The sequence below is a fragment of the Amaranthus tricolor genome, chromosome 1, assembly GCF_026212465.1.
Source record: "Amaranthus tricolor cultivar Red isolate AtriRed21 chromosome 1, ASM2621246v1, whole genome shotgun sequence".
NCBI lineage: Eukaryota > Viridiplantae > Streptophyta > Magnoliopsida > Caryophyllales > Amaranthaceae > Amaranthus > Amaranthus tricolor.
In genome coordinates this window covers 16,311,519-16,338,566 of record NC_080047.1, presented here as the reverse complement: position 1 = coordinate 16,338,566, position 27,048 = coordinate 16,311,519, and the positions used below count along the sequence as shown (strand labels likewise).

General features: G+C 33.4%; 2 protein-coding genes across 2 annotated transcripts; both read left to right on the top strand.

The window, feature by feature from the left end:
* The first annotated feature begins 798 nt into the window (after positions 1 to 798).
* LOC130806135 (P-loop NTPase domain-containing protein LPA1 homolog 2-like) lies at positions 799 to 8,519 on the top strand. Its single transcript, XM_057671087.1, has 8 exons — positions 799 to 1,043; positions 1,275 to 1,451; positions 3,168 to 3,496; positions 5,164 to 5,245; positions 5,782 to 6,198; positions 6,283 to 7,029; positions 7,195 to 7,302; positions 7,575 to 8,519. Exons 2-8 carry the CDS (start codon positions 1,284 to 1,286, stop codon positions 7,944 to 7,946), a joined length of 2,223 nt encoding a protein of 740 aa, XP_057527070.1. The 5' UTR covers positions 799 to 1,043; positions 1,275 to 1,283; the 3' UTR covers positions 7,947 to 8,519.
* A 3,171-nt stretch (positions 8,520 to 11,690) lies between these two features.
* On the top strand, positions 11,691 to 20,975 carry LOC130806127 (SNF1-related protein kinase regulatory subunit beta-3). The gene is made up of 4 exons (XM_057671077.1): positions 11,691 to 11,970; positions 19,453 to 19,553; positions 20,061 to 20,150; positions 20,227 to 20,975. Exons 2-4 carry the CDS (start codon positions 19,476 to 19,478, stop codon positions 20,548 to 20,550), a joined length of 492 nt encoding a protein of 163 aa, XP_057527060.1. The 5' UTR covers positions 11,691 to 11,970; positions 19,453 to 19,475; the 3' UTR covers positions 20,551 to 20,975.
* Positions 20,976 to 27,048: the final 6,073 nt, after the last annotated feature.

The following is a 27,048-nucleotide window of genomic DNA, read 5'->3' as shown; positions in this document are numbered from 1 at the left end:
TTATATTCATTTGATTATAATCTTTTTTGGTCTAAAAATTATTAAAATTCATAATGTAACTAAGTTCATACATATATAATACACATAAAATCCAAATAATAAATCAATTCATAAGTTCATAAATAATATTTCTAATACCAACATCAACATCAAATTTCTAATAATATTATCAACATTGAATTCAACTAATTCAACAACATTACTTCAAAAAACAACATAAAGCTATAAAAACAATTAAAAATTACCTTCAATACTTATGGATTATTAAGAAGAGTCTTGATTTAACAACTAGTAACCTACATTTGAAAAAATAAGCAAATTTGATCATAACCTAAAAAACTACATATACACTAAAAAAACATAAACAAGTTTACCTTTGAGCAAGCTAAAGTATCCCACATTAATTTTGAAGTGCCAAATTGAAAGAGAAATGTAAGAATTGATGGATTGAATCTATGGTTTTAAAGGGAGAATGTTGAGTGTGAAGGTAGGGTTTTGAGAAATGGGGAAAAATGGGAAAAAAAGAAGCTGATCCGCGTATTTGTACAGCATAGTTGTTCAACAGCTCTAAACCTCAAATTTGAAATTTTTCACGCTTACTTTTGAAATATTTTTAAAACTTGATTTATTTGATTCATTTTTTTAATTTTTTCAATTATACATTTCAAAAATTCCCCAAAACTTTCCTTAAATTAGCCGTACTACCATACCACGCACTCTCTTTTGAAAAATTCAAAGCAGTCAAGGTTCTTGGGGAGAATCAACAATCAAGTCTTTTAAAATTACTACAAATGCACAACGAGACAATGACCAAAACGAGCAGCTGAAGAAATACTATACCGCCGCGAACGAACCAAGAGAAGAAAACTCGTGTTGCCTTCCAAACTACGATGCGTGTCCCCCACTGACACCTAAAATGGCCACACCCATAACCTACCCAACTCCATTACATGAACTCGTCCCACTTCCCACTCACCATTACTCTTCTCTGCTCCTCTCTTTTCTTTCTTGATTCTACCAACACCCTTCTTTTCACCACTGTGGTACGCTTCTTTATTTCCACATTTTCATTTTTTATTTTCTTAGCCATTAAGGATTCTTTTTTTGTCGTTATTTATTTGTTTTGTTTTGGGATTCAATGTTAGAATATGATTTGTTCATTGTTCTTGATTTGAGTGCAATTTTTTCTGGTTAAAGTTGTTTGGTATCATTATATTTGATTCTTGATGCCGAGTTTTGTTGATTGAATTTGTTTTTGCTTACTTAACTTGAAGGTGTAAGAAATGGCGGAAGTAAATAAGATTCTGTATATTGTGATTGTCGACGGAGAAACCAACAATAAAACGGAGAAGAAGGATGAAAATACGGGGAAGGATTCATTTCGATACACTCGTTCTGTTTTGCAGAGTACTCTTCAACTTATGGGGTGCAAAGCCCGCCATGCTTTCAAGGTTACTTTTGCTGTTATTTCGTCATTTTTAATTTTTGCTTTTTATTATTATTTTTTTTTAAATTTTAAGTGTGCCATAAAAGACATACCCTTCTGTCCCCAATTTACACGTTTTAACGTCAAAATTAACTGTTCAACTGATACCCACTTTTTGTTGATTTGTTCGGCCATTGTAAATGGAGTAAATTTGGTGCGACCTGTTAATTTAGCTTCAGAAGATATTTCATACGGGGAAAGTAATGGAAGTCTGACATTCATAGTATCTGATTCTGCGTGTATTATGTAGGTCTGTAGTCTGTACTGCATTCAGGATATTGAAAATCGGGGTGGAGTGTGAACTAAGAAAGATATGGAAATTATTCTTAAGTTTTGCTATTGGAAATTATCCTAACTTGATGTTGACATTTCCAGTGTCTTTAGCTTTTGGCTATTGGCCCGTTGGGTATAACGAATTTCAATCGAAGGTAGCAGATATTAATACTTGTTAATGGAGATGTTTGACAAAATTACATGTTAGCCTCAAATTAAAAGTCATCATTTGAATTTTGTTTTTTAAGGTTATTTACCAAACAATTATTTTAGAGCTTGTATGGTTACATGCTAATTCTCGAAAATATAAGTTTGCTAAACATAAAAAGTGCAAATTCTCTTGAAAGTTCAAATTCCTACAAAGTGTAGGAATTTAATCACGGATAGAATAGGTGAATCTAAATTTTTGTGTTAATTATAATTTTCTATGTTCAACCAAACAAGAAAAAAGCCAATTCCTTAACATCAAAATTTCCATTGAAATTTAATAAATTCCAATGTCTACCAAGCGAACTCGAAAATCAAAGCCTAAAGCCAAGATGGCCAAAAGGTGACTTAGTGAACCTTCATTTTCCTTGGCTTGACGGAATTCATAATTGGATAAAAAGTGTGCTCCCGCCTCCTAGAGAACTTCTCAAAGGCAGAGGAAGTATGATGTTTATCTTTTGAATTCTAAACTCGATGTCCTTTATATTCATTGGTTGGAAGCCAAGGATTCTCTACTTTTATGTTGAACTCAATGGCTTATCTATATAATTCTATTTTTGTGGGGCTGCAATTATACATGGATAAATTTGAGATAATGTACTTGACAGTTACTAAATTTGAACTTGAATCTGCATCTGCATTGGAAGTTCTTTTTTGTCAATTTGTCATTTTTTTTTGTTATTATGAGGACTTCCTTCTAAATCTTAATTGGCTAATTGTCAGTAATTTCAAGCAGTAGATGGGATTGTGTTTGATGAAGGAAGTGTCTACTTCATTTTTGTTGCTTCCATTGGTGTCCAAAATGATGGTTCTTACATATACTCCTTTGTCCCTATTAGTGTAAGTACTCTTCAAAGTGACATGTCGACACAAAATATTTCACAATCAGGGGCAAACTAATAGGGTAAATTTTAAAGGGATTATACCATAATTTGGTTGGTTAAAAGTGTTTGCTCATTGGGTCATGGTTTCTTTATGCATCCATAAAACTAATTGTGAAATTCCTTTCTGGTATGAAGAATTAATTTCTTAGTGCAATCATCTCAAATGATGATATGAGTAGTAAAATGAGCATTGTTTAACCACCCATGTAGGCCTTTGTTGGAGTGAACTATATCATGCTATTTCAGTGTATAAAAGTGCTATCTTTTGTTAACTTGGTCTAAATTCACTTATAATACTTAATTCACCCTTTGTTTAGATTAGCAAACGGGTTTTCGAGATGGTGAGAAGTCAAAACTCAAGTCACACTGCAGCCGGAGTGGGTTTATTTGGATCTGAATTGTCATATGTTGTACCGAAATTTCAAGAATCATTGTCTATTGGTGGTCGTTTTGGTAATGCTCGGGTGAGCAATAGTTTAGTTGTTGAGAAGGATGGTGGAAACAAAAGTTTATCGTCAGAGTCGTACAAAAGGCGAACAACAGTTTTCATTGAGAGAGACAAGTTCTTAGATATTGTATGTGATGCTCTATCTGAGTATAAATATGTGGGCCCAAACCAACGAGAAGATTTGATTTTAGCTTGCAGGTATGTGCACAATTTGTTCCTTTTCAAATCATGTTTCTTAAATTCTATCTCCTCTATGCTGTTGTTGGATCAGTGCCACTTGTGTGATTGTGAAGTAGTATCCTTACCGGACACTAAAATGTTTTACTTGGAACTACAGAAATTTGCAGTTCTCACAAATTCTTAGAACGCATGATTAAACGGTTGTGAATGTTATTTTTCTGTGCTTGTTTCTCTTTTCAAAGAGTTGAATTGTAGTTGGACGTGTGATTTATCCTTTGTTCTTTCTTGTGCAAGTTTTTTGATCAAATTAGCTGTCATGTTGGATTTGCCTTTTTTGTCTTCTTTAACAACTTTTCTTTTATTCTATACTGTTTTAGATGGTAAGATGGGATTAAAAGAGAAACTTATTTCAAAGGAGTGGGGGGAGGAAACCTTCCATGAGGCCCTTCCATCACATTTGAGCTTTTTGTCAAAACCTCACTCGAGTCTGTTTTTTCCAAAGGGCAAAAAATTTATTAGAGTATTACATAATTGAAGAAGATTATAGTGTTTTTTCGTTTGAAGGTCAATTCAACTTTGCAACAAATAAACCCCTTTCACCTAAGATAGCCTAAGAGCCTGTTAAAAATGTTAGTAATCAAGATGTATTTTTCTGTGAAATACCGACACCTCTATAGTGGGATGTTCGTCATGTATTGCCTTACATATCCATTTGTTACTTGCTCCCAAAAGAGTTGATGGTAGAGTTGTGCAGATATTGATTTGGGAATTCCATGAAATACGGTCATATTGTCACTTTGTTGTATGTTTCTTCAATTTGTATCTTCAAAACTCTGCAAAGCCATATAATCACATACCATGGTAATTTTTTTTTTTACTACATAACGTACAAAGCCTATATGATTGATTATGTTTACACATCCAATGGCTTTTCATGCCGAAGAATTAGAAGTAACTTATAGGTGTTCTCCTAAACTAACAATTTACAGCCACAGACACGTGCTCAAAAGTGTACTTCAGGTAGTTGTAAGAGTGTTTGCTCTTTGTCTTCACACAAACTTATTATTTTCTCATTTAAAATGTCTTCAAGAAACCGTAATGGTACCTTCACGTTGATTTGTTTTGAATTAAAGGCTTTGACATTGTTTTTAGTTTCAATTACAATTTTAATGGCACTTTCTAAGCAAGTTTGTTCATTATTTCTTATCTGATAATATATGAAATTTGTGGTGTAGTCGCGTAATCTTTAATAGTTTTCTGTAGTCAAAATCTTTCACTAATTAGGTGATGGAGAATAATGCATATGTTTGTTGCTCTAGAAATTCTCATGAACCATGTATTAGTAGCTAAACCACATTGTAACCTACTCTTCTCATGAATTCCAAAGAAAAGTATTTTATTATTGTTCACTTAGAAAGGTAATTGCATATTTGGATTATTACAGTGTATAATTTGTTTTGGCAGACATGAAGATTGGATTATTACAGTGTATAATTTGCTTGCATCGTTAGCTCTTGTCTTTTTTCTGCTTGGCAGACATGACGATTGGATTATTACAGTGTATAATTTGTTTTGGTCTCCTCAGATTTGTATCATCTCATTTTTGCAAGTTTATGTTTCTAATAGCAAGTAATTTCCCTTTTTGATTTACTTAAATCACTTGGCTCAAATTTTGTTGATTTCAGAATCCGTGAAAGGAAAGAATCCATTAGCATCTTGCTGTGTGGTACTAGTGGCTGTGGGAAATCTACATTATCGTCCTTGCTGGTATTTACTTTTTTTTTAGTGTAATATGAACTCTAGTATTAAGATATGATACTGTTATTTTTGTCTATTGGCTATCAATGGTTAATTGGAAACAGCCTCTTTGTTATCACAAGAGTAAGATTACGTATATGCATTTAAATAATGGATGTTGTCATCATCTTACTTGATACAATCTGCCCTGTTACAGCGTAGCATGATCAATAAATTGGTTGATGCCTTTAAATGTATTAGCCTTTTGTAATTTACTTCTGTGATTTGAAAGTTTTTTTCATCATAATGATATTGATTCATTGTGGTATTAAGGGCTGCAGCTTGGCTTTCTGCATGTCCTTTCCCCACACTGTATTCCTGAATACTGAATGTACCAACATCCTTTACAATATATGATTGGAAAGATGAATATGATGTACAAAAGCTTTCCTGTGCTTCTTATTGTTTGTTATCTTATTTGTCTGAACATGATTACTTTATTCAATTGTTAATTTATGCAGATTGACATTTAATTTTAGTGCTAAGCTACGTTTCATGGTTTATAGGGCAGCAGATTGGGTATCACTACAGTTATATCGACAGATTCCATAAGACACATGATGAGAAGTTTTGTGGATGAAAAACAGAACCCATTAGTGTGGTCGTCTACCTATCATGCAGGGGAGTACCTGGATCCTGTTGCTGTTTCAGAAGCAAAAGCTAAAAAGAAGGCCATGAAAGCTGGAAATACTACATTTCCGAAAGATGGATTGCAGGATAATGTTCAAAACGAGAAAACTGATGATCCAATAGAGGTGGGTTCAAATAGTTCTGAGTTAATCAGTCCAAAACAAATGGCTATTGAAGGATTTAAGGCCCAGAGTGAAATGGTCATTGAGAGTCTTGATCGGCTTCTTACTGCATGGGAAGAACGGAAAGAATCTGTTATCGTTGAAGGGGTACACTTGAGTCTTAATTTTGTGGTGAGTAGAGGTATTTTAGTTCTCAATAAATGCTTCATGTGTTCTAGATTTTGAGGTTCTGAGCTCTCCTTGCTTTTTTGGCAGATGGGGCTTATGAAGAAACATCCTTCAATAATACCGTTCATGATATACATTTCTAATGAAGATAAACACTTGGAAAGGTTTGCGGTACGTGCAAAGTACATGACCCTGGATCCAACAAAAAATAAATATGTTAAATACATTAAAAATATTAGAACAATTCAAGAATACCTATGCAATAGAGCTGACAAACATCTTGTTCCTAAGATTAACAACACTAACGTAGACAAAAGTGTCGCAGCAATCCATGCCACAGTTTTCAGCTGTTTACGGAGGCATGAGGCTGGAGAGCAGCTATACGACCCAACCACTAACACAGTAAGTGCTGTTTACGAGGAATTTAGAAATCAGTGTGCTGCCGATTCTCTGAGTTCAAAAGGGATGTTTCAACTCATTCAAAGGCAGGGGTCATCGAGACATCTGATGGCTCTTCTTAACAATGATGGGTCTGTTGCCAAGGCTTGGCCAGTTAATTCTATTGACAGCAATGGAAATCCTGTTCTGGGGCGTGGTGCAGACACTGAGATAGGAACACCTATGTATGGACCCTTGCAAATCGGCAAGGCAGAACCAGTTAATCTTCAGTTTGGTCACTTTGGCTTAAGTGCTTGGCCTAATGATACTGGGGGAACAAGCCATGGTAGCAGTGTTGACGAGTCTAGGGCCGAGTGCAATGGAATTGATACTGGCAGTAGATATTACTCTTCATGCTGCAGCTCACCCCGTATGTCCGATGGACCTGCTAAAGAGGTGATTCTTTCTGCCTGGTTGATTTTTCAATTGGATGTTGAAACTAATGTTTTATTTCTATAATCTGTTAAATTTGTTGGGATCATTTGTGCCTGCATTTTCTCTTTTCAGTTTTCAACCTGTTATTAGTCGACTGAACTTTAATTAAGACCCTTGTTTCTACAGCTCAAGGAAGATATCTCAGTTTCTGGCAGCGATGAAGAGGTTGATGATCTTCCGGAAATGGATAGTGATGAGGAGTTGAGCGGTGGTGACAATTACACTCCTGAAGAGGTACGTAATTATCCAAATAGATCGCGAAATCATGAACATGATCTAGTAATTTTATTTTAGATCTTTCATTCTAGATTTTGAGCCATCTAGAGTCGAGACTATAAGAACACAGAATCTTGTAAAACAGCATGATGTATCCGTCTTTGGTTGTAAAATATTTAATGCAAATGTTGATTTCCTTGAGGATATATGGTTTTACGACCATGTTCAAGCTAATGCGACGTTGTCATAGAAAGGATGTAGTACTAAACTTATAATGTTCTCTTTCAAAGGTTGAAGGGTCCGTTGATGAAGAATCCACAAAGTCGGATGAAGAGTATGATGACCTAGCAATGCAGGATAACCAAGAATGTGGCTACTTATCAGATGATGATAACGATAACGAAAACTTGGACGGAAGCAACATATCAGCTCTTGTGCTTGATGCCAAAAGTGGGGATATGCACTCGTCAACTTTTGACATGTTTGTGAGGACTAAAAGTGAGCCTTTGTCTGAAAAATTGGATTCATATAATCCTGTGTTTGTTAGTAGTGATAAGAAAATCCTGCCAAGGAATAGTAGGATGAGAAAGCGCTCCCTCAGCATTCCGACTTTTAGGAAGCATGGAAGTGATGCGGCCATAACTGGGGCATCGGAGCCATAACGCAACAATTTTGTTTTATTACAGTCTAACCCTGAAGTTTTCGAATGGTGTCTCTGTTTGATGACTTAGCAAATGGTTGTTGATAGGGCTGCACATGGTCCGGTCTGGTCTGGTTTGACAGAAAAATCAGACCAGACCAGAAGTTCCGGTCTGGAAATTTTTCAGACCAGACCAGACCAGTCAAGAGACCAGACCAGACCGTTCTAGAACGGTCTGGTCTGGTCTACGGTTTTTTTTTTGTATTTTTCAATAAGCTGTGTTCCTGGAAATATTGCGATAACTTTCTCAAAAAAATACAATCCAGAAAAGCAAATGTTGTTATTCAAGAGTGCAAGAGAAAATTAGAGGAAAATTGCACTGTATTATACATCAATTCCTCAAGACTCAATTTCCAGGCAACATTTACTTTTTGCTCATTACCAAATAATCTGCAGAATTCTAACTCATCTTTCTTATAAACTAAGATTCATACAACCCTAAAAAAGTGTTAGAAACTTTTACTAGAAAAATAAATCATTAACAAGCCACAATAATACTCTACTATCCACAATACTTTACACACAACCACAAAAAGCTCCGTAATCTAAGGTTACACAATGACAGAATAATAGAAAATCAACACACTGACTATAATCAATGGAAATCAAACAAGAATAATACGATCATCTTGAATTTTACCTATGACTATAGTATAGAACATAACTCTCATGCAATCTCAGAAGAAACAAATATCCAGAATGAAATGAATTCAATTAAAGAAAAGGAAACTTCAAACAAAGCTTTAAATTGGGGCGGCAAACATGGAACTGAGTAAATTGTAATAATCAGAGTTAAGAAAGTAATTAAGCTTAATAAGTATACCTGATAGAGCCGAAAGGAGGCAATCGAACGACGAGGCAAGAGCAACCGAGCAAGAGAACGATTGGTGTTTGTAGTTTGATTAGCTTCTTGCGAAGTTAAATGCTATGCTAAGGTTTGGTGTCGGAAAAATTAAAATTTATAATTAACAAAATCTGTCGACTGTCGATGGGTTGAAGGCTTGAAGCTTGAAGAGTTGAAGCCTCGAAGAAGGCGAGGAATTAGAGAGGAGGCGAGGAATCAGAGAGGTCAGAGACTCAGAGGAGGCGAGGAAGAGAGGAGAATGGGAGAAGGAGGCAGGCAGGTTTACGGCAGGAGTGGAGAGTAGTAGCCCTAACCCTAACCCCTAATATTTGATTTTATTACGGTTTTTTGGTCCGGTTTGGTCTAAAATTTTTAAAACCGGGACCGGACCGTAAACCGTTTTAAAGAAAAAAAAACCGGACCAGACCATTTAGACCGTAGACCAGACCAAATACTTAAATTACGGTTTGGTTTACGGTTTAGACCAAACTCTGTTCAGTCCTAGTTGTTGATTCCTTAGATATTGTTTTCAGCACTTTGTTTTCCCATGGGGAATGTCAAATGTAGACTAATGTTGTATCCTGTCTGTTAGTCTCCCTAGATTTCATGTATAGTGGATGTTTGCTTGTAACTTGAAAGGTTTTTTTGCCAATTTGGTTGTTAATATAAAATTTTACTAGTGGAGTGATAGTTGAATTGTGTCAAGGGAGTAGTTGCTATAACTAAAATAGTGTTGATTAAGTCCAAACAAAATTCTTTTAAAGATTTAAAAGTTTTTTTATAGACTTGGTTTTACAAACTGAATGATTCAGCCTTTTGTTTTTCTTTTGGATCCAAAATAAGAGTATGGAAAAATGAATCATACAATTTACTATTTATAGCCATCAATAGGTAGAACTTTTATATTTTTTGACTAGAGATAATCACATATTAAGATATTGGATTTTAAATACACATTAAAAAAATGAATTGTAAAATTAAGTGGGATATTATATTAAAAGATGTTAAGTGATAATCCATATAAGAATAAATTGTTTTTAAAAGGCTAACCTTAAGCAACCTTAAGCGTGTCTGTTTATATAGGGCTAGCCTTACGTTTATTCTACAAAGGTCTAACCATTTGTTCCTATTTGCAACGAACGAGCTTTTAGGTAATGATTACCTAAAGTAACAGGTTACCTCATCTCATTTAATTGAAATGTCACATGTTATGTTCTAACTAAATGTTTCAATTTTATTTAAAACTAAAAAACACACACACAAAAAAAAGAAAATTTAAATTCTCACCCTGATAACTTTACCATCAGTATCACCACTATACAACACCTCCATTTGATTTTGAATTTAGGTTTTTAGTTACTTTTAAATTTTGTAAAGATAATATTGTAAATGAAATTCAATTTCTTAGTCGTTTGTTAATTTGCCCCTAAAAATCAAATCACGATGGTATCGTCATCCTCAATGATACTTGGTATTATGTTTAATTTTTTTGTAATTTATCATACTCGGTTGGGTTTCATCATACCCGCTCAAGTTTCCTTGGAGCGGACTAGGTCGGGATTCCAAAAATGGCCAAGTATTGTAGTCGTTTTCTCTATATTTCGTGTTTTGACCTAGTTCTTGCAAAACTTTATAAAATGGAGTAGTTTTCCTAAAAGAATTGAGATTATGTTTTGTTTGATTAGTATTATCATGTCTAGCTTATTAAATCCATGTCTATGTTTACGTACATGTTATGCTATATTTGATCTAGGAGTTAAGGATAAATCCATGCTAATCCAGAGTTATATAATTGAATATCAGGATATAAATATAGTTTGGAATTATTGATTTCCTTACATGTTTGTAGATGTATATTAGGTTATGATTGAGCGACTGTAAAATGGTCGATTGATCTCTGGTACATTAACTTAGATTGATTCGTTAGTCTATGCATGATTAGGCGTTTAGGATTAAAGAATCATTGAGTTTAATCTTAATTGAAAATTATATACTTCATAGCAATCAAATATTCAACCTTAATTGCATCCTTGAGATCCCTAAGGTTGCATTTTGATAGTTTTCCCCTTTTATGTCATCGTTTCTCTCAGGTATGAATTTTTTCCAACACCAACATTAAAGGTAATCGATAAAAATATTTTCTTTGATTGTATGCTCATATACAAAATTTAAATATTAAAACGATATATTTTATGAAAAAGTATAAGAAATGTGTGGATGAGTTGAACAAAAGTTAAAATGTTTGCATGATAATTAAAGAAAAAGCGTAGGTTATGATCAAAATAAAAATATGAAAAATTTAATGTAACAGACCGAAAAGAAAAATAAGACTAATTCTTGTAGGTAAAGGAGGTACATATTTTGTCATTGATTTTTTGTACCATAAATTATATGACAACTAATCTATAATCTATAATCTATAATAAGTTTATAATGACAACAAAAGATATGCAAGAAGATTCGGCCAAATGAGTAATTTTTTTGTTTTAGATTATTCACAGCTATATTATTATTATTTTTCCAAAAAATATACATTAAGTTATTGGATGAGCCAAATTGCTCACAATTATATTTTTTATGCTGCAACCCACTTGTTTGACATAATAAAAAATAGGGCTTAGCGGCAACTAAACAGTTGGCTCATTAAGATCCATATTCTAAAGAAGCAACATCATCATTATCATCATAATCAGTATATTCCACTTATAGCTGTAATCAAATTATGAAGAGAGTTTGGAGACAGTATATTATATTCTTATTCACATAAATGACGAAGTTGCCGCTAGTGAGACCCTTGGCCCCCAATTATGATGATTGAGTCACTTGATGACAAATAAGGTTTTAAATTGGTATTGGGTAGGTAGGAGAAAGCCCAAGTGCGCAGGAGCCCTTATCACTTTCATTGTCCCTCACAATTGACATTCCAAACTCGAATTATCATAATCAATTTCATCATCACATCATACACAGTTAACAAGAGGGAACAAAAAGGCGAATTTGAGTAGAACACAAAGTGCGAACTGGGAAGTCTCTGAACAACCGTTTCGATAAATTCCCAGCTTCTCAGATGATTCGCTCAATTCCGCCATTAAAGCTTCATTAAAAAGCTCAGATTTTCGTGACCCAGGATTCTCACATTACGGTATGCCATTACCATGCGTTTTCATTTCTGATTTACTTGTCTTCCATCTTGTAAATTGATTGTTAATTTTTCAATTTCTTAGTTTCCATAGAATATATGGAGTATTAGAATAAGGAAAGCTGGCGAATAGGCTTTTCTGTTTTGGGTTATTTTTGTTTATGTGTTGTAATTCAAATTGTTCGTTTCGTGATTGTTTATTTAGGTTTCGTTATTCTTAATCATGCAATGATTTGTGGGGATATAATTCTGTTATAATTTGAACTCTACATTAGCATGACGAACATATTTTAGGGCATTGCAGAGATGTGACGTGAGTAAAGAATTGGCTGATTTTGGGCCAAATTGGATCCCTTTTATCCATCATTTATTAATTTTTGATATTTCAATGTGATGTATGCTAGGTCCTCTAAATGAATTGTTTCGCCATTTTTGTTGGAAGAAATTTATTATAGTGATACGGAGCTATAATGCCAAGTAATGATAGAAAGGGAACATTTGGCATTATTTGATAAATTTCATTATCCAAAACAGGCGTCTGAGAAGTGTCTTGGTTTCATCGATGGTGGTTATTTTGTGAATGACAGAGCATGTTGAAGCTCTAGACAGTTGAGTTTTTTCTGTTTGATAAATTGTCATTTGCTAGGTTAAAATACTGGCCTTAGGTTGAGTGAGTTTTTTGATCATGGAGATGTGGAAGTTCTTATAGAATTATGAGAGAACAACATTACAGGTGATCTTTCACGGTCTCTTTAAGATGCATTGCTAAGGCGGGTGCAAAAATTGTAGTATTTTCTATTTGGACTTAGTTTTGACCTATAAGAATCTCCATGAGTCACTCTAAATTCCAATCTGAATTTTAATCGTATTTGCTTGGCCTTTAGATGCAAAAAGGCCCTTGAAAAAATGTACTTAAATTTGTTCACATGATATGTTAATTTTTTATTTGATTAAAAAGATTTGAAGTGGAAGCATGGGAATAAAAGGCAGTTGACTCGTTGAGGGGAGGGGAAAGAAAAGTAAGGAAAGGTAAGAAGGGCATGAGAAGGATAGGAAGGTAAGTGAGATTATATCTTATTCTCTAGATAATAGTTGAATTTAGCTTGTTTGATGTCAAAGCATCACGTTAGCCATTTAATGAGAAAATTTCAAAGCACTGAATGATTTGCTTATTCATAGAGCGAAGCATGCATGGAAAAGATTGAAAGAAAGAGCGAGAGAGAACTAGTGCCAAATTCCAAAATATCCTCTTAACATCACTTGAGCATTATGCTGGCCATTTAGCATATTGATTTCTAATACTAGAGTGACTGATGAACCTCCAACTTAAATTGAGTTAAAGAGTCTATGTCATGACGATTTGCCAATAGCTTAATTTTAAACCTACCGTATGAGATTCTTTTATCTATTATAATGTAACAATTTGTTCTTTCAATAGTTCCAAATTGTGCAACTCAAAATTCAAAGATAGAAATTTAATAATAACCAATTCCAAGGACACTCCTTTTTCGTATTGCTGACTTGGTCAGAGTATATACTATATCCATATATACATTGTCAACATGTTTGATTGTCTTCATATTCTTTCTTTTTTTCCTTTTTTTTTCCTTTTATGTGTGTGTGTTTCATATCTTAAGATTTTCCGAGATCATTTGTCCTTTTGAAGAGTCATAAGAATGTGTTTTAACGTGAAACATATGGATTGCTCTTGAATTGAATTGCGAAATATCTTGAGATGAAGTGTTAGTCTCTTAATAAATGTGTTCTTGGTATTGACTTTCCATTAGAGCATGTTGAAGTCGTCGTTAATTATGTTGGGGTGCGTGTTGTGTGATGTGTCTCCAGATATACAGTTTTTTGAAGTTAACCTTGCTTTTGAATCTAATTGTGAATATCTTGTCATATGAAGAATTAGTTTGTGCAAGCTTTTCTAATAGAAAAATTTACTGATAGTTTTATCTACAAATTGGGCATGAACTCCAAAATGAGCGATAATAAGCTTTGATGTATTTATGGTCTTTATATTATTTATAGTGATTTTGATCCTGAATTTTTGAACCAACAAAAGTAATGGGCATCAAATAGAATAAGTGAATGGACTGCAATTCGTCTAGTTGTTGTAACATCAAGATTAATGGGCATCAAACAGAAACCTCGTAGCCTTTTATATATTTGCAAGATGATTTCTTAACTCTCACGCAATCTTCACTCTCTGCAATGACCTGTGTAGTTCTGACACAAAGGTAACTAAACACTTTGGTGTAATTCACTTCAACTGTGTTTTCATCCTCACTTACGGAGAGTTCTAAAGAACACATGATTGTGTGTTTTGCAATTGACTTCTCAATCTAATTGATATGGTGCTCAAAATGGGACTTATTTACAAACTATTTTGCAACAGAAATAGAGTTCTAAATAGGAAACACTTGCAATGCAAATAAACAACTAAATCTATGCCCAACTTATTCACTATACTGCAGATATGGAAATATGCTCGACCTAGTTGTAGGTAAAATGTTGCATAGTCAGTGCATAATTCTGCTAAATGTTGTTGCTGCCTACCCCTTAATGCTAGTTGTTTAACTCAACTTATTTTTGTTAGCAACTACTAGCGAAATCAAAGCTAATAACCTATTTTCAGTTTTAATTCAATTACCTTTTAATATTGATGAATAATAAAATAAATAATGAGTTAATCATGCCATTGTGAGCTAGGTAGTGATGCATTAACATCCTTAGACGTAAAACCAACCAAACTTATGTTAAATACACTGGTCAAATTTACTGTCTTAAAGCTCTTGGGATGCACTTATTCGTGATAATGCAAATTGGGCCTCATGTATCTTTGATCATGGAATACTTTTCTTGTATAAAGGCATGTACACGGGTTTGTGTAAGGAGTTGCAAGGAGTAGGCTAATGAGGGATCTTTCTTGTCCTTATTGTATTTGAGGATCCTTATTTGTCATCTTTCTTATATTTAGGCTCCTAATTCGTGTGCTCACTGCCAAGGACATCGTTGTGTATTTTTAATAACTAATATCATTAATTGTTGTTTCTTGTGGGAAACAGGAGTGGCTGTTGGTGCATTAGTAATAAATTGATAAATATCAGTTTTGACTTTGAAGCATTCTAGTGATAACCTATTGTAATCTAAGTGTTTTGATTCTTTATTCAATGCTTTTGCTCTTTCCATTGTTTTTTTACAACTTTCTCTTATTTGTGTTTGTTAAGTTAGCAGCTATATACGGTATTGCATTAAACACCAATTTGATGTATGATGCTTGTTTTGGATGATGCTAATTAGCATGTGAATTCTGGATCTTTCCATATTCATCATGTTTGAAGAGCTACAAGATAGGTAGTTCTTTTTACATTGATTATAGACTAAAGAAATCACGAATGTCATATGTTACTTTATGTTTGATGTGAAAGTAGGACACTAAACTACCTCTTCAATTCTAAGGATAAGGGCAAGTGATATTTATTGTAATCATATATTCCCATTGATTGCATTTGACCCTTTCCTTTATACCTAACCCTAGAAGAGGGCTTAGTTATGGAATTAGGTTTTAGAAAATGATTTGATATGATATGCATTGATATACAAATGTAGAATTGCGTAAAATGAAGATGTGGTGGATCTTGTAAACTTTGGAGATTCTCAGTCATACTAGCTTTTGTGATTTTTGTGAGAGGCTCTTTGTGTTTCTTGTAAGTTTTTGAGATTCTTAGTCATACTAGTTTTTTGGTATTTATGAGAGGCTCTGGGCTATAGTGATCTTTTGTTGACATTTTTATCTTTTGAGTTGGTTCTGGGTCCGTTGCATCTAATGACGTTTTTACCATGAAAGTGGACGTGCACATATGGAATTGATGGTTGTGAACTCAATTGGATGGTGATTGGCGATGTAGTCCATGGGGGTTGATTAGTGTTTTTTTTAAAAGAAATTGTGGTCTGCCACCTTCGTGTGCATTCTCCTTTTGTTTTTCAATTACTCTGTGAAAATATTTAGTATTATGAGGCTTGCTTCTAGTGAATTTTATGCTCATCTATTTAGTTTGTGCTTATAATTGATACCTCGAACACATGGAGGATGGACTGGATCGGGACATCGAACGTTGTTCATAGTGATTTAGAAGGATTGGTTGCACAAGATGTATTATTTTTATTGTTTGGCTTTACACCTTTTAGTTTCCAAGTAACATAGTGATAAAAAAATTTGATAATATTATTAATTTTATTTTTAATTTATAAATAAATGTAGTTCATAGTAATTTTTTTACCAAGAAAAAAATTATTGTGTCCTTTTCTTAATTTTAGAAATAATATTGAGCATTGATAAGTGTGACCCTTGAACACGTGTGGAACACGCGACTAGGTAACATAGATATGGACTATAGGTTAACGAATCATTTAATCAGATGCACTTCTTGTTGCGAAGTTACATGATATAGCAAGATTCAATAGAAAACAAGGGTAAAGTTGTGTGCATTTAATGACATGACAAAACGAAATGTTGATAAGTTTAGAGGTGTATTGCCAATCTATTGTTCGATTAATTTCTAAATTCTGGGGAATAAATTTGGGATGATAATATACTTGCTCTAAAGTCTAAGATACTCTTAAAGTATGCCCCTTGGCATGCTAATCTACTTTTGATGCTTGCATCGTGATCTTGCACTATGCTCAAATATTTTGTTCTTCTATGAGTTTGCTTAAGGTGATGCACTGAACGTTGATGTACACAATAGTTTTATGTCACTCAATTTTTATAAACCTAAGTTTACTTAAATTGCCTTATTTCTCTTTCTTTGGGAATCGCCTTAAATGCTCCCTTGATGCTCTTTATTTTGAAAGTTTACATCACCACCTCTTCATTTCAACCCTTACCGCTTGTTACCCACCTAATACGTACCTTTGTTTCTTTCTACTCCACTTTGTTTTACTGCTTTTGTTATTCGATGTCTCAGATTTTGATTAATTGACTTATAAGATTAAGATCTTGTGTGTCCTCTTTGTAGCATACTCTAATGGGAAATATTGAGTTATCGAATGGTCCTCCTAGGCCTTACATACATCATATAGGAACTTGTTTAAAGTGTTAGACAAGTCGAGTGTTATTCCTTGGATATGGTTATCCCATTGCAAAATAGGATTTAGTGCAAAGACATGTTGACATGTAAAGAAATATTCTTGAATTCTGTTTATGAAACAATCGCTTTACTAATACTTATAATTACATTTATATAGAGTTCATAGTGCAAAATCTTGGTTGTGGTTGCAATAACGGTCGTGAAACTACATTTGTGGTTAATGCAGATGATATTACGGCTTATATTGTAGTCTTGGAACCAAAATCCTTTACAATATGGTCACGACGATATATTGCTATATAGTCTTAAATTCTTTCATGTGACACAGGTGGACCAAGATGAATGTGGGGAGAAATATTTTTCTTGCTAGAGTTACATACCCGTGTTTGAGTCAAGTGTTCTTACTAGGTACCTTTGTTGGTAAAAGAATCGAAGTGACATAGGTCTTTAGCGTCAAATACTCAAGTTACTAGACTCAGTTTTAAAAACATGCTTAGGCTCATCTACGGCTAGCGAGTTGGTCGTGTGATTGGTTGAACACCTTAAAAAGAAACTCCTTAAAGTTAACACCTCAAAGCGCCTAAAGGTGATTTATAATGCCTAATGGCGCCTCTTTCTCATAGTCTCGAAAGTGGGCACCTAACGAATTATTTTATCTTTTCTTCGTTATTCAATTTTTTTCTTTTTATTTCTCTTTTTCTTTTGGGATATTTCTGGAGTTTGAATTCTTTTTTTTTTTTGTGGATTTTTAGGTGTCTCATACCCAAAGGCTAGCGCCTTTGTCTGGGCTTGGAGCTTAGGCTCTAGGAAACTAATTTGACAACTGTTTATAAATGTAGAGGGTGGAGCACTCATATTCTCTTTTTCCTTGCACCAAAATTTAAACGAAACCCTAGTTTTCATGTCACTATTCAGACATGGAGTTCAATTCAACCTTCTTGATCTATCTTCTACTCTCAATTCTTATAGGATTTTATTCCAATCTCGAATTAAGGATTAACGTCTTGGTCATTAGTCTACTGCGATTCCATTACAGTTAATTCTTACCTCAAAGCCATGTTCTTGCAGACTCCCTATCAAAGTATCCGGCTTTGTTGCTGTCAACGTCTTCAAGGTGTTCCTTATCTATGACTATATGCTTGATTGTCATTGTAGTGTTCTTGTTCTTTGTTACCACGTCCACCACCACGTTGTTGTATGGGTGTGTCAATAAATCCACCACAAGCTCATTATTCTGTTTACCAAGTCTAAGTGTATGATTCTCATTTGCGGTTTTCCTTGTGTAGTTTTGTTCTTTTTTCAAGGGTATGTTTGGCGTTAGGTTTGTTTGGATTTGTCTCAATTTAGTGTATATTTATGGTATTTCTTTTTTTATTTGTTGTTTTTGTAATACTTTGTTTTTTCTTTATTTATTTAATTGTTTGATGGGTGTAATTTTTTGTTTTGAGCATCATGCTAATTGATGCAATCTTGTAAAAATTAGAGTCTTTGAATTATATTCGCCAGGTGTTTGGGTTTTGTTGAGGCCGGAGTGAAAAATACGGTTTTGGTCGCAGTAACGGTCTCAAAACGGTTAAAATCTTTACGATACAGTCACACTACGATGATGCGGCCTTCTTTTTGCTCTATGTTCCGGAGTGTGCCTTCCTTTGTATTGTATGCTAATAGTCCTTTATTTGTATTGGTGTCTTTGTATTCAACCGAAAGGTTGATTTAAGTTACTCTTCTGGCTTTTCTTACCTTGTCAAAAAAAATGTCTCTAATTTCTTGTGGAGAATGGTGGAAGAGGTCTTGAAATGTGAGGAGCAAGGACAGGAGCAACTAAACGGGGGATGATTCAGCTGTCAAATGTTGTAATGGCTAGTGGAGGAGACTGTGTAATCCACTTCAAGGAGTGTAGGGTCTTGAAGACACAATTGTGATTGTTTTGTATCTTCTTCTGACCCCTTATCCTTCACATTCTGCTGCTTAGGATTTGGGGTTCAAGAACGATGGGATGGCTAGGTTCTATAAAACCTGTGCCTTACGATTCACAGCAAAATATGTGGTTCTGAAAATGCAAAAGAAATATATGTAACGAGATAGTTCATTTGGTAAAAGTTTGCTTCTCTGGAGAGGTACAAGGGAACATGTTTTTGAGTTTATTAGAGCCTGCTTGTAAAAGAAGCATTAGATTGCCAGTTAAAGGGGAATTGGTGGAAATAGACCCAGGAGTCTTGTTGGAGAAGCTAGGAAGTTATTTAAGAGGAAAGAGATAGATGTTATTTTGGAACTTCCAACTTCCAATTTCATATTCTGTAATTTCCATTGATATAAATCTTAACTTCATCTTTTACATTTACTACGATTGATGAACGTTTAAAAAAATCTTTCATTTTTTGCGATTTAGAAATAGGAAACTAAAATCATGGAATGGCTTGTATACTCCTAGTAATATCAACTCAAGCCTATTGCAATGGATATCAACTTGTGAGTCTCCTATCATTTAAGGTACAACTGTTCTTTATTGGGCTTCTTTGGCATATTTCACATAGCAATGTGAAAATCCTTGTGTTTGTTGTAATTTGTATGGGTTTCTTCATGTCCTTATCAATATCAGCTCATTAAGTTGAGCACCAAAGTGCTTGGTTTGCTTTCCTGTTTATATTGTATGTAATTTGGGTTCTGTTGGTGTAATGGATGTTTTCTTTGAAATGTTTCTTTTTCCTGTGAATAATTCATCTTTGCTTAATTACTATGCTCTAATCGGATACAAAAACTCATGTTCAACATGTACCTGTGTCCAAGTGTTAGAATTTACTTTTTTATTTAAAAAGATTTCATATTTTTGACTCGTTTCAAAGGGTGTAAATGTCCTTCCCATGTAAGAGTGTTGATGTTCCAACATAGGCAATGACGTAAAATGTAGAGTCCTAAGTAACATAACATAAATATGTACCATTATTTGGGTGTCATTTACTTTCCAAATTCTTGCTAAAACTTGAGTATCTTTTCCAGGTTGTTCCCTCAAAGTCATTTTCGTTTTGTGAGACTTCATCTCTCGGATATTACTTCTTCAACATGAGCACTGCATACAATGAGGAACAAGTAAGCTCGAGCTTTGGATTGCCATTTTATAAACTTGGTTGATCTTGGTTCTAATAAAATTATTATCATTGTGCAGGAACAAGGCACTGTAGTAGGATTTGAAACTCCAAAATCGCCAAGCTCAAGTTATACCAACGTATACCCTGGAAATGAAGACGAGGCACGCGATCCACCTCTTGTCCCTCCGCACTTGCAACACACCTTGTTAAGTTGTCCGGCAAGTAGAGAGACCACCGGAACATTTCCCTTGCCTCAAAACGTGATTTTAAACCATCTGTACATTGAAAACAGAGAGGCTCCAAGATCTGTGGTTGCACTTGGTTTCACTCATCGCTTTCGGTCAAAATTTGTGACCGTTGTTCTTTACAAGCCTGTTCAGAGAAGGGGGAGCAATGCTTGATGTATAGCCAAGGAGGTAGTCATTGTCATTTAATTAGGTACTTCCCTATTGCCTTTGATTTAAATGTAGAATAATCTGACTATGATCTCCTAGTCTTAGGGGGATGTTGTTGCTTGATTGCCTGTTAATCAAGTTTTGCATATCAATGATGGTTACATTGCAACACACCTCAGGATTTGCCTAAGATTAATGGTTAACATTGTATACCCTTTATATTTCTTAGTTAGAAAAAAGTATTTGATGGTAGCTTTGGTTGTACTTTTTACTGGTCATGTGTTTCTCGAGGTCTTACCTTGATTGATCCTTGGTTGATGCGGTCTCGCAGCAATGAATGAGACCCTTTGAAATATTGATGAAATTAACCAGATTGATTTATCTAATTGCTGAGATAATCAACTTTGTGTTCGTAATCATAAAAAATGCATAGATTTCATTTGTTTTTTTTCTTGTCTTTTGTCGAAAAATGATTATTTAATTGCTAGGATGTGGCTTTAGTAATGTGGTGCTAGTGCACTTGATTTCTAATGTTCAAAAAGCAATGCTAAACTGGTCTATATATGCGTTTTCAACTTGGATGAGAGGTTTCTATCAAAATTTTATCCTACATCAAATATATCTTTTTACCTACACAATTCTAATATTATTTCAAATTCTCAAATGAGACGGTTTTCACGGTGACAACAACAAAAGAGTAAGGAGAGGCGTGAAGCAAGCCTTGATTACACACCATCTTCCACACTTATCATTATGAAAAACATTCAAAACATTTGATGCTGCATGTAGTCGGCGCATTTGATTATGAACGAGGTTTATGCTTGTCGTAGGACTTATCAGCCAATAAAGGGTAGGAATGTGATCCACACTATTAATCGTGTGAGAAAACTTCTAAGTGTGAGAAGTTGAAAAGGTTTTAAGTTTCCCTGCTTCTATATACTTATCGTATATTCCTATTGTAAAATATCTTATGTCAATACTCTATAATCATCCTTCAACACATCTTTGTATACAAACACCTATAAGGGAATTTATAAACTTATTCAACATTTTCAAACCAATATCTTAGAACACAAAAGTCAAGGATCAAACTTTGGTACATGATAACACTAAAACCTTCGGTTAGTATAGTGTCAACACAACATTGAATCCATAGGAAAGATTGACACTAATGATTGTATAGTAGATTGGGCTTTTGCTAATGAGATTGATAGTGACACATGCTAGCATAAACTAAGATTATGAATGCAACTAATAATAATGATTAACACTGGGGATAAGGGATAGGTAAACTAAAATGCATAGGAAAAGGCAATGTTGAAATTTTGACTTAACAAAATCATTAGTGAAAAGTCTATCTAGAGTATCACCGCCACTTCTAAGGCTTAACCATTACATAGTTGATGGTCTTGGGTGAAGAGTGTAAGATTTAGTGCACTTTGCTTGCCCAAGACCTCCGAATTTTGATTCAGTATAATATAACTCTCACTTAAATACTAAACATGGTGATTCAAGCATCAAACATACAATCTTGCAACAAATACCATCTAAGAATATTATAGGGCTCCTAGTGAAAATTGACTTTTAAGCTATTACGACACTTTTTTTGGATGAAACAAAAAAAAAATTGATTACTAAGAACAAAACAATGTTATAAAGCTACTACGGGAGAGAGATGAACCATCTAGGATGAACCCCCTCTCAATCTCTAGTAAAAAGAACTATACAACACTATAAGAGGAGGAGACCAATCATTTAGGATGTAACTTTCCCCAAGCTCTATGGAGAAAAACTAAACCAAAGGAAAAACCTAAGGGAAACAAACATGACAAATAAGTGCCAAAAAACAAACAAAGGCAAAACACAGACTAGAAGAGACCAGAAATCCAAGTAGCATCACTGCTACTAATTTTCCTTAACAATGAACTTTAATCTTAAATATATTTCTACAAACACAAGAACCAACTCAAGCGATGAAAATCTATCATGTCAGACAACCATGTTCCTACTAACCCATATCCATCATGAAAAGATAAACAACTATATTTTTGCAAACTTAAGATACGTTGATCTGTTGAATTTCCTTGAAGAAATCCTAAAGATTAGAGGTAGAACTTCTAATCTTGAGCCACTGCAAAGTAAACTCACAACACTTGTTACTACAATCACAATGAAAAAATAAATGGTTATGTCATTCTTGTAATTAACTAATAACTACCAAAGGACAGACCTCCTGAGTATTTACTCCAAATCTTACCAATTTGTCGCGAGTTTGGAGTCTACCAAGGCAAGCTAACCAACTAATAAATTTGTGCTTAGGGACAAAACATACAGGCTAAACACTTCTACATCATTCAAAGGAATCCTAATGGGGTAGAAGGTTATGACAAACCATATATATAATATAATCCTCATCAATCAGTCATAAGAGATTCAGCAATCCTAACCTTAACAATACGCTTCATCACCCAACTATTGGTAGGCTTACTAACAAAAGCCAACCAAGCACTACCTTTACGACCCGTTTGGTAGGTGGTATTAAATGGTAGTAATGGGAATGAAAATTAGTGTAATTTTGGTCGAAAAATCTATTGCTATCTTGATGCCCATGCTATTCCAACTTCAATCATCTCATTTTTCTTCATAAATTTCATTCCAATGCATTACCATTGCAAGAGGTGGTTTTAGATGGTAATGAAAATTTGTGAACAAAAAAACTTTTTTGTAATCAAAATTTCATTACCATAGGAATGACATGAAACTTTTAATGAAATTTTACACTATAAATCATTCCTATTACCACTATTTAGTACCGCTAACCAAACGGACTGTTAATGTAATCAATGTGGATCCACTTGGTTCATAAAGATTGTTTATTTCTTGCGATGTGCCAAATCATCTTGCCTACAACTACAATGTTCTAAAGAAGGATATTACAGATGTCTAACCCTCTGTTTTGTTAGAGCAACAAACTTTATCCCAGGAGACTAGAGCATGCTTTTGGTTAAAAGTAGAACTTGACCAAAATCATTAGTAAAAAAATATTTAAAACCCAATGAAAACTGAATTCTCACATGTACAAAAAACTGTTTTATTGAAATAGTTTGGACTGATCCAATTGAAATCGTCTCACGGTGAGATGGCCTCAATAAAGAATTCATGAAAATCTTTAGACTGTGAAATTATTGAGCACTGAATTAACCAAATGGAGATGAGCTTCATAAGAAAGATTTCTATTAGATCAGACCCTAATTTTGCCAAGCATCTTATCAATCAAAAAATCAAACTCATAATATTTGACATGTGAAGAATTAGAGTCCAAAATCAGTACAAGGATCAATGTGCAAGAAGCTTTGGACACCGTAGCACACACGAAAGAGTAAAGAAGTGTAGCAGAAGCTGCTGTCCTTGTGGCTCGACTGGCTGCTCGACCGAGCCAGGGGTCGAGCGAGCTGCAGGCTCGGTTTTTTTTGGCTCTCTGTTCAACAGTTGCTGCTGCTGTGTGCTTGCCCTTCCATTTGCTACCCGAATACTACTTGAATCCCTACTATTTGCTATATATACACAAGATTTAGGACCTTATTTGTGGCACCAAAGTCTCACATCTAAGAGCAACTCAAGTATACTCCCATTTTAGACCTCTTTTTCCTTATACAAACCGCCATTGAAATTCCTTCAAGTTTGTATTTTCTCCTTACTTGCTCAAGTATAATCCCATTTTACTTGCTCAAGTTACCAATACATCTAATGACTGTATCTCCAACTTGCATCGTGACCTTTGATCAAACCCTTCATCGAGGCTCTTAAGACTTTGAGAGGTCGTGGCAAGTCTTTTAAGGCTAACTATCTTATAAAAAATTAAAAAAAAAAAAAAAAAAAAAAAACACCAAAATATAAAAGTTGGAGGGATAAATGGGGGCAAATGCAATATTAGGGAAAATTTTGAATATAAAGCATGGTATAATAACGACAGATAAAATTTTCCCAAGCCATGCTTTTGCTAGTCACTTGGTAAAATATAGCTAGTCCCTCACAACATTGATATCAGCTACTCCATTTAAAATATACCTAAATTTTACTCTGATACCATGTAAAAATCGAATCTCTATAGAGTTAAGAGCTACATACTTAGTTTTTATTGATTAATATGAGAAGGATACCCTCCTATTTATATATAAAGACATTCCATAAATTATAACAAAATATCTCTAATTATATGGAAATTATACTAACAAAATCAATAATATTATGGAAAAAATTCTAACAAAATTATTAATATATTATCATATTATTATTTCCTACAGCATTGGCCATCTTTAACATTTAGTTGAATAACATCATTGAGAACCTTCTCACAAAGGTTCTTCTATTAGCATGCTTATATTATAATATAAGACAACCATTTCATCAAAATAATAGTAGTTACTTGTGAAAACATAAGTTGATTTTCTCACATTTGAATACATAATTGTTTCAACAACATAATATTCTCATAAGTAATCAAAGCTTATTTAAGATTTATAAATGGTAAAATTGCTCAAAATAATCTAGACTTTTATTATTTTTTTATAATAATCTGAAATTTTGATTAACTATGAATAATTTCAATTTTATTTTCACTGACATTATTGCTCAAATGGTGATCGATATTTGTAGGTTGATTACTAAAAAAGAAAAAATAAAATAAAATTCAAAAATATTAATAATTATAAAGTTCAAACAAAAAACCTTACACTGTTTCTCGTTTTAGTTTTCTAATTTTTCGATTTTTATAATTTAATTTTGTTTTTAGTTTTTCTTATGCAAAATGACTTATTTTTGTAACATCCGTCTTTTTTAAAATAATAATAATAATAATAATAATAATAATAATAACAATAATAATAATAAATAATAAATAATATAGTAATAATAAATAATATAGTAATAATAATTCTCTAAAAAAAAACAAATTTCAGAAATTTAAAAATAAAAAAATAAAAATAACTCCCCATTAACAAATAACTTCCTACTTCTGCCTCTAAATTTTATAACTAATCTCACTTACCTACTATAAATTAAACCAATTACCCTTAATTCATTCACATTAGTACTCACACTTCCTTTTTTCTCCTACAAACTACTTCCTCCATCTTCCAATTGCTTAAAATTTAATCAAGAAAAGACAAGATTTTGATATTAAAGGTATGTAATTTCATCTCTTTATAATATTGTTCTACCAATTTCAATCCAAATTACACATTTTGTATTTGATATATATATATATATATATATATATATATATATATATATATATATATATATATTTTTGACCTTAGTTTTCCGGTGATACGACGATCACCGGGATACCACCGGCGTGCGATGGCGGCCACTGAAGCCACCGCCGGCCGGCACCTTCTGTTTCTTCCTTCTCCCTTTCTCCTTCTCTCTCTTCTCCCCTCCCTCTTCTTTCTTCCTTGCGTGGTAACTGGTACCGTGGGTTTTTAACCCATTTTATTTCTTTTTTTTTATTTCAACTTTATTATACTTATTATAAAATATTATTTATTTTCTTTTTCTTTTAATTTTATTATGTTAACTTTTGTCCTTTCTTTTAAAAATCATTTATAATACTCTTAATATCTATAACTAAATTTTGAAACTACTTTTTTTGAATAAATTATATTAAAAAAAAGTCTCTTAATTTTAATTATTTCGATAGGTTGATCGGGGTATTAAATTGAGATATATTATTTTCTCGTGTAAACAGCGAATTCTTAGACAGAGATTATTAGGAGCGTACGTTGTCTAAGATCGCGTGACGAGGTAATTCTCAATGTTCATCTAATAATTAGGACTATCCCGTTAGTATTATGTGCTAAGTGATAATTAATGTGTTTAAATAGGATGCATGATTTTATATGACATTATTTTATATGATGTTATATTTTATATATTCTCAAATTATATTTACTATTATTTTTATCAAACTTGAATTTACAATTACTTTTTTGATGAAATTTATATTATTATTTTGATAACGAAATTTGATACGATTTAGTTGAAAGAGAAATATTCATAATATTATTTTGATGAGAGTTGTATTATTATTTTAATAATGATTTTAAATGCGATTGAATTTGGGAGAAATATATTATGATATTAATATTGCAATTGAATATTCTTGAGATATATTTTCCTTGGGAAAACCTATGATCATAATATAAAATAAAATGTATAATGTATGTTTGATTATATGTTTGTGTGCACGCGACTAATTATTAAAATATATTAAATCACGTAAAGTGTAACACGAGAAAAATGAAGCTCTTATATTTGTTGTGATCCAACTATAAGGGTGATGAACAAGTTGTCCTGTTTGGTTAGTATAGCTGCCGACATGTATTATTATTTCTAATACTTGATACGATGTTTGGTCTTCCTTCTATTTGTTGTGATCCAAGTAGAAGGGGTGTGCACACTAGGGTTCCCTGAGACTACTCTGCTGGCCTTGAATTATTTGGG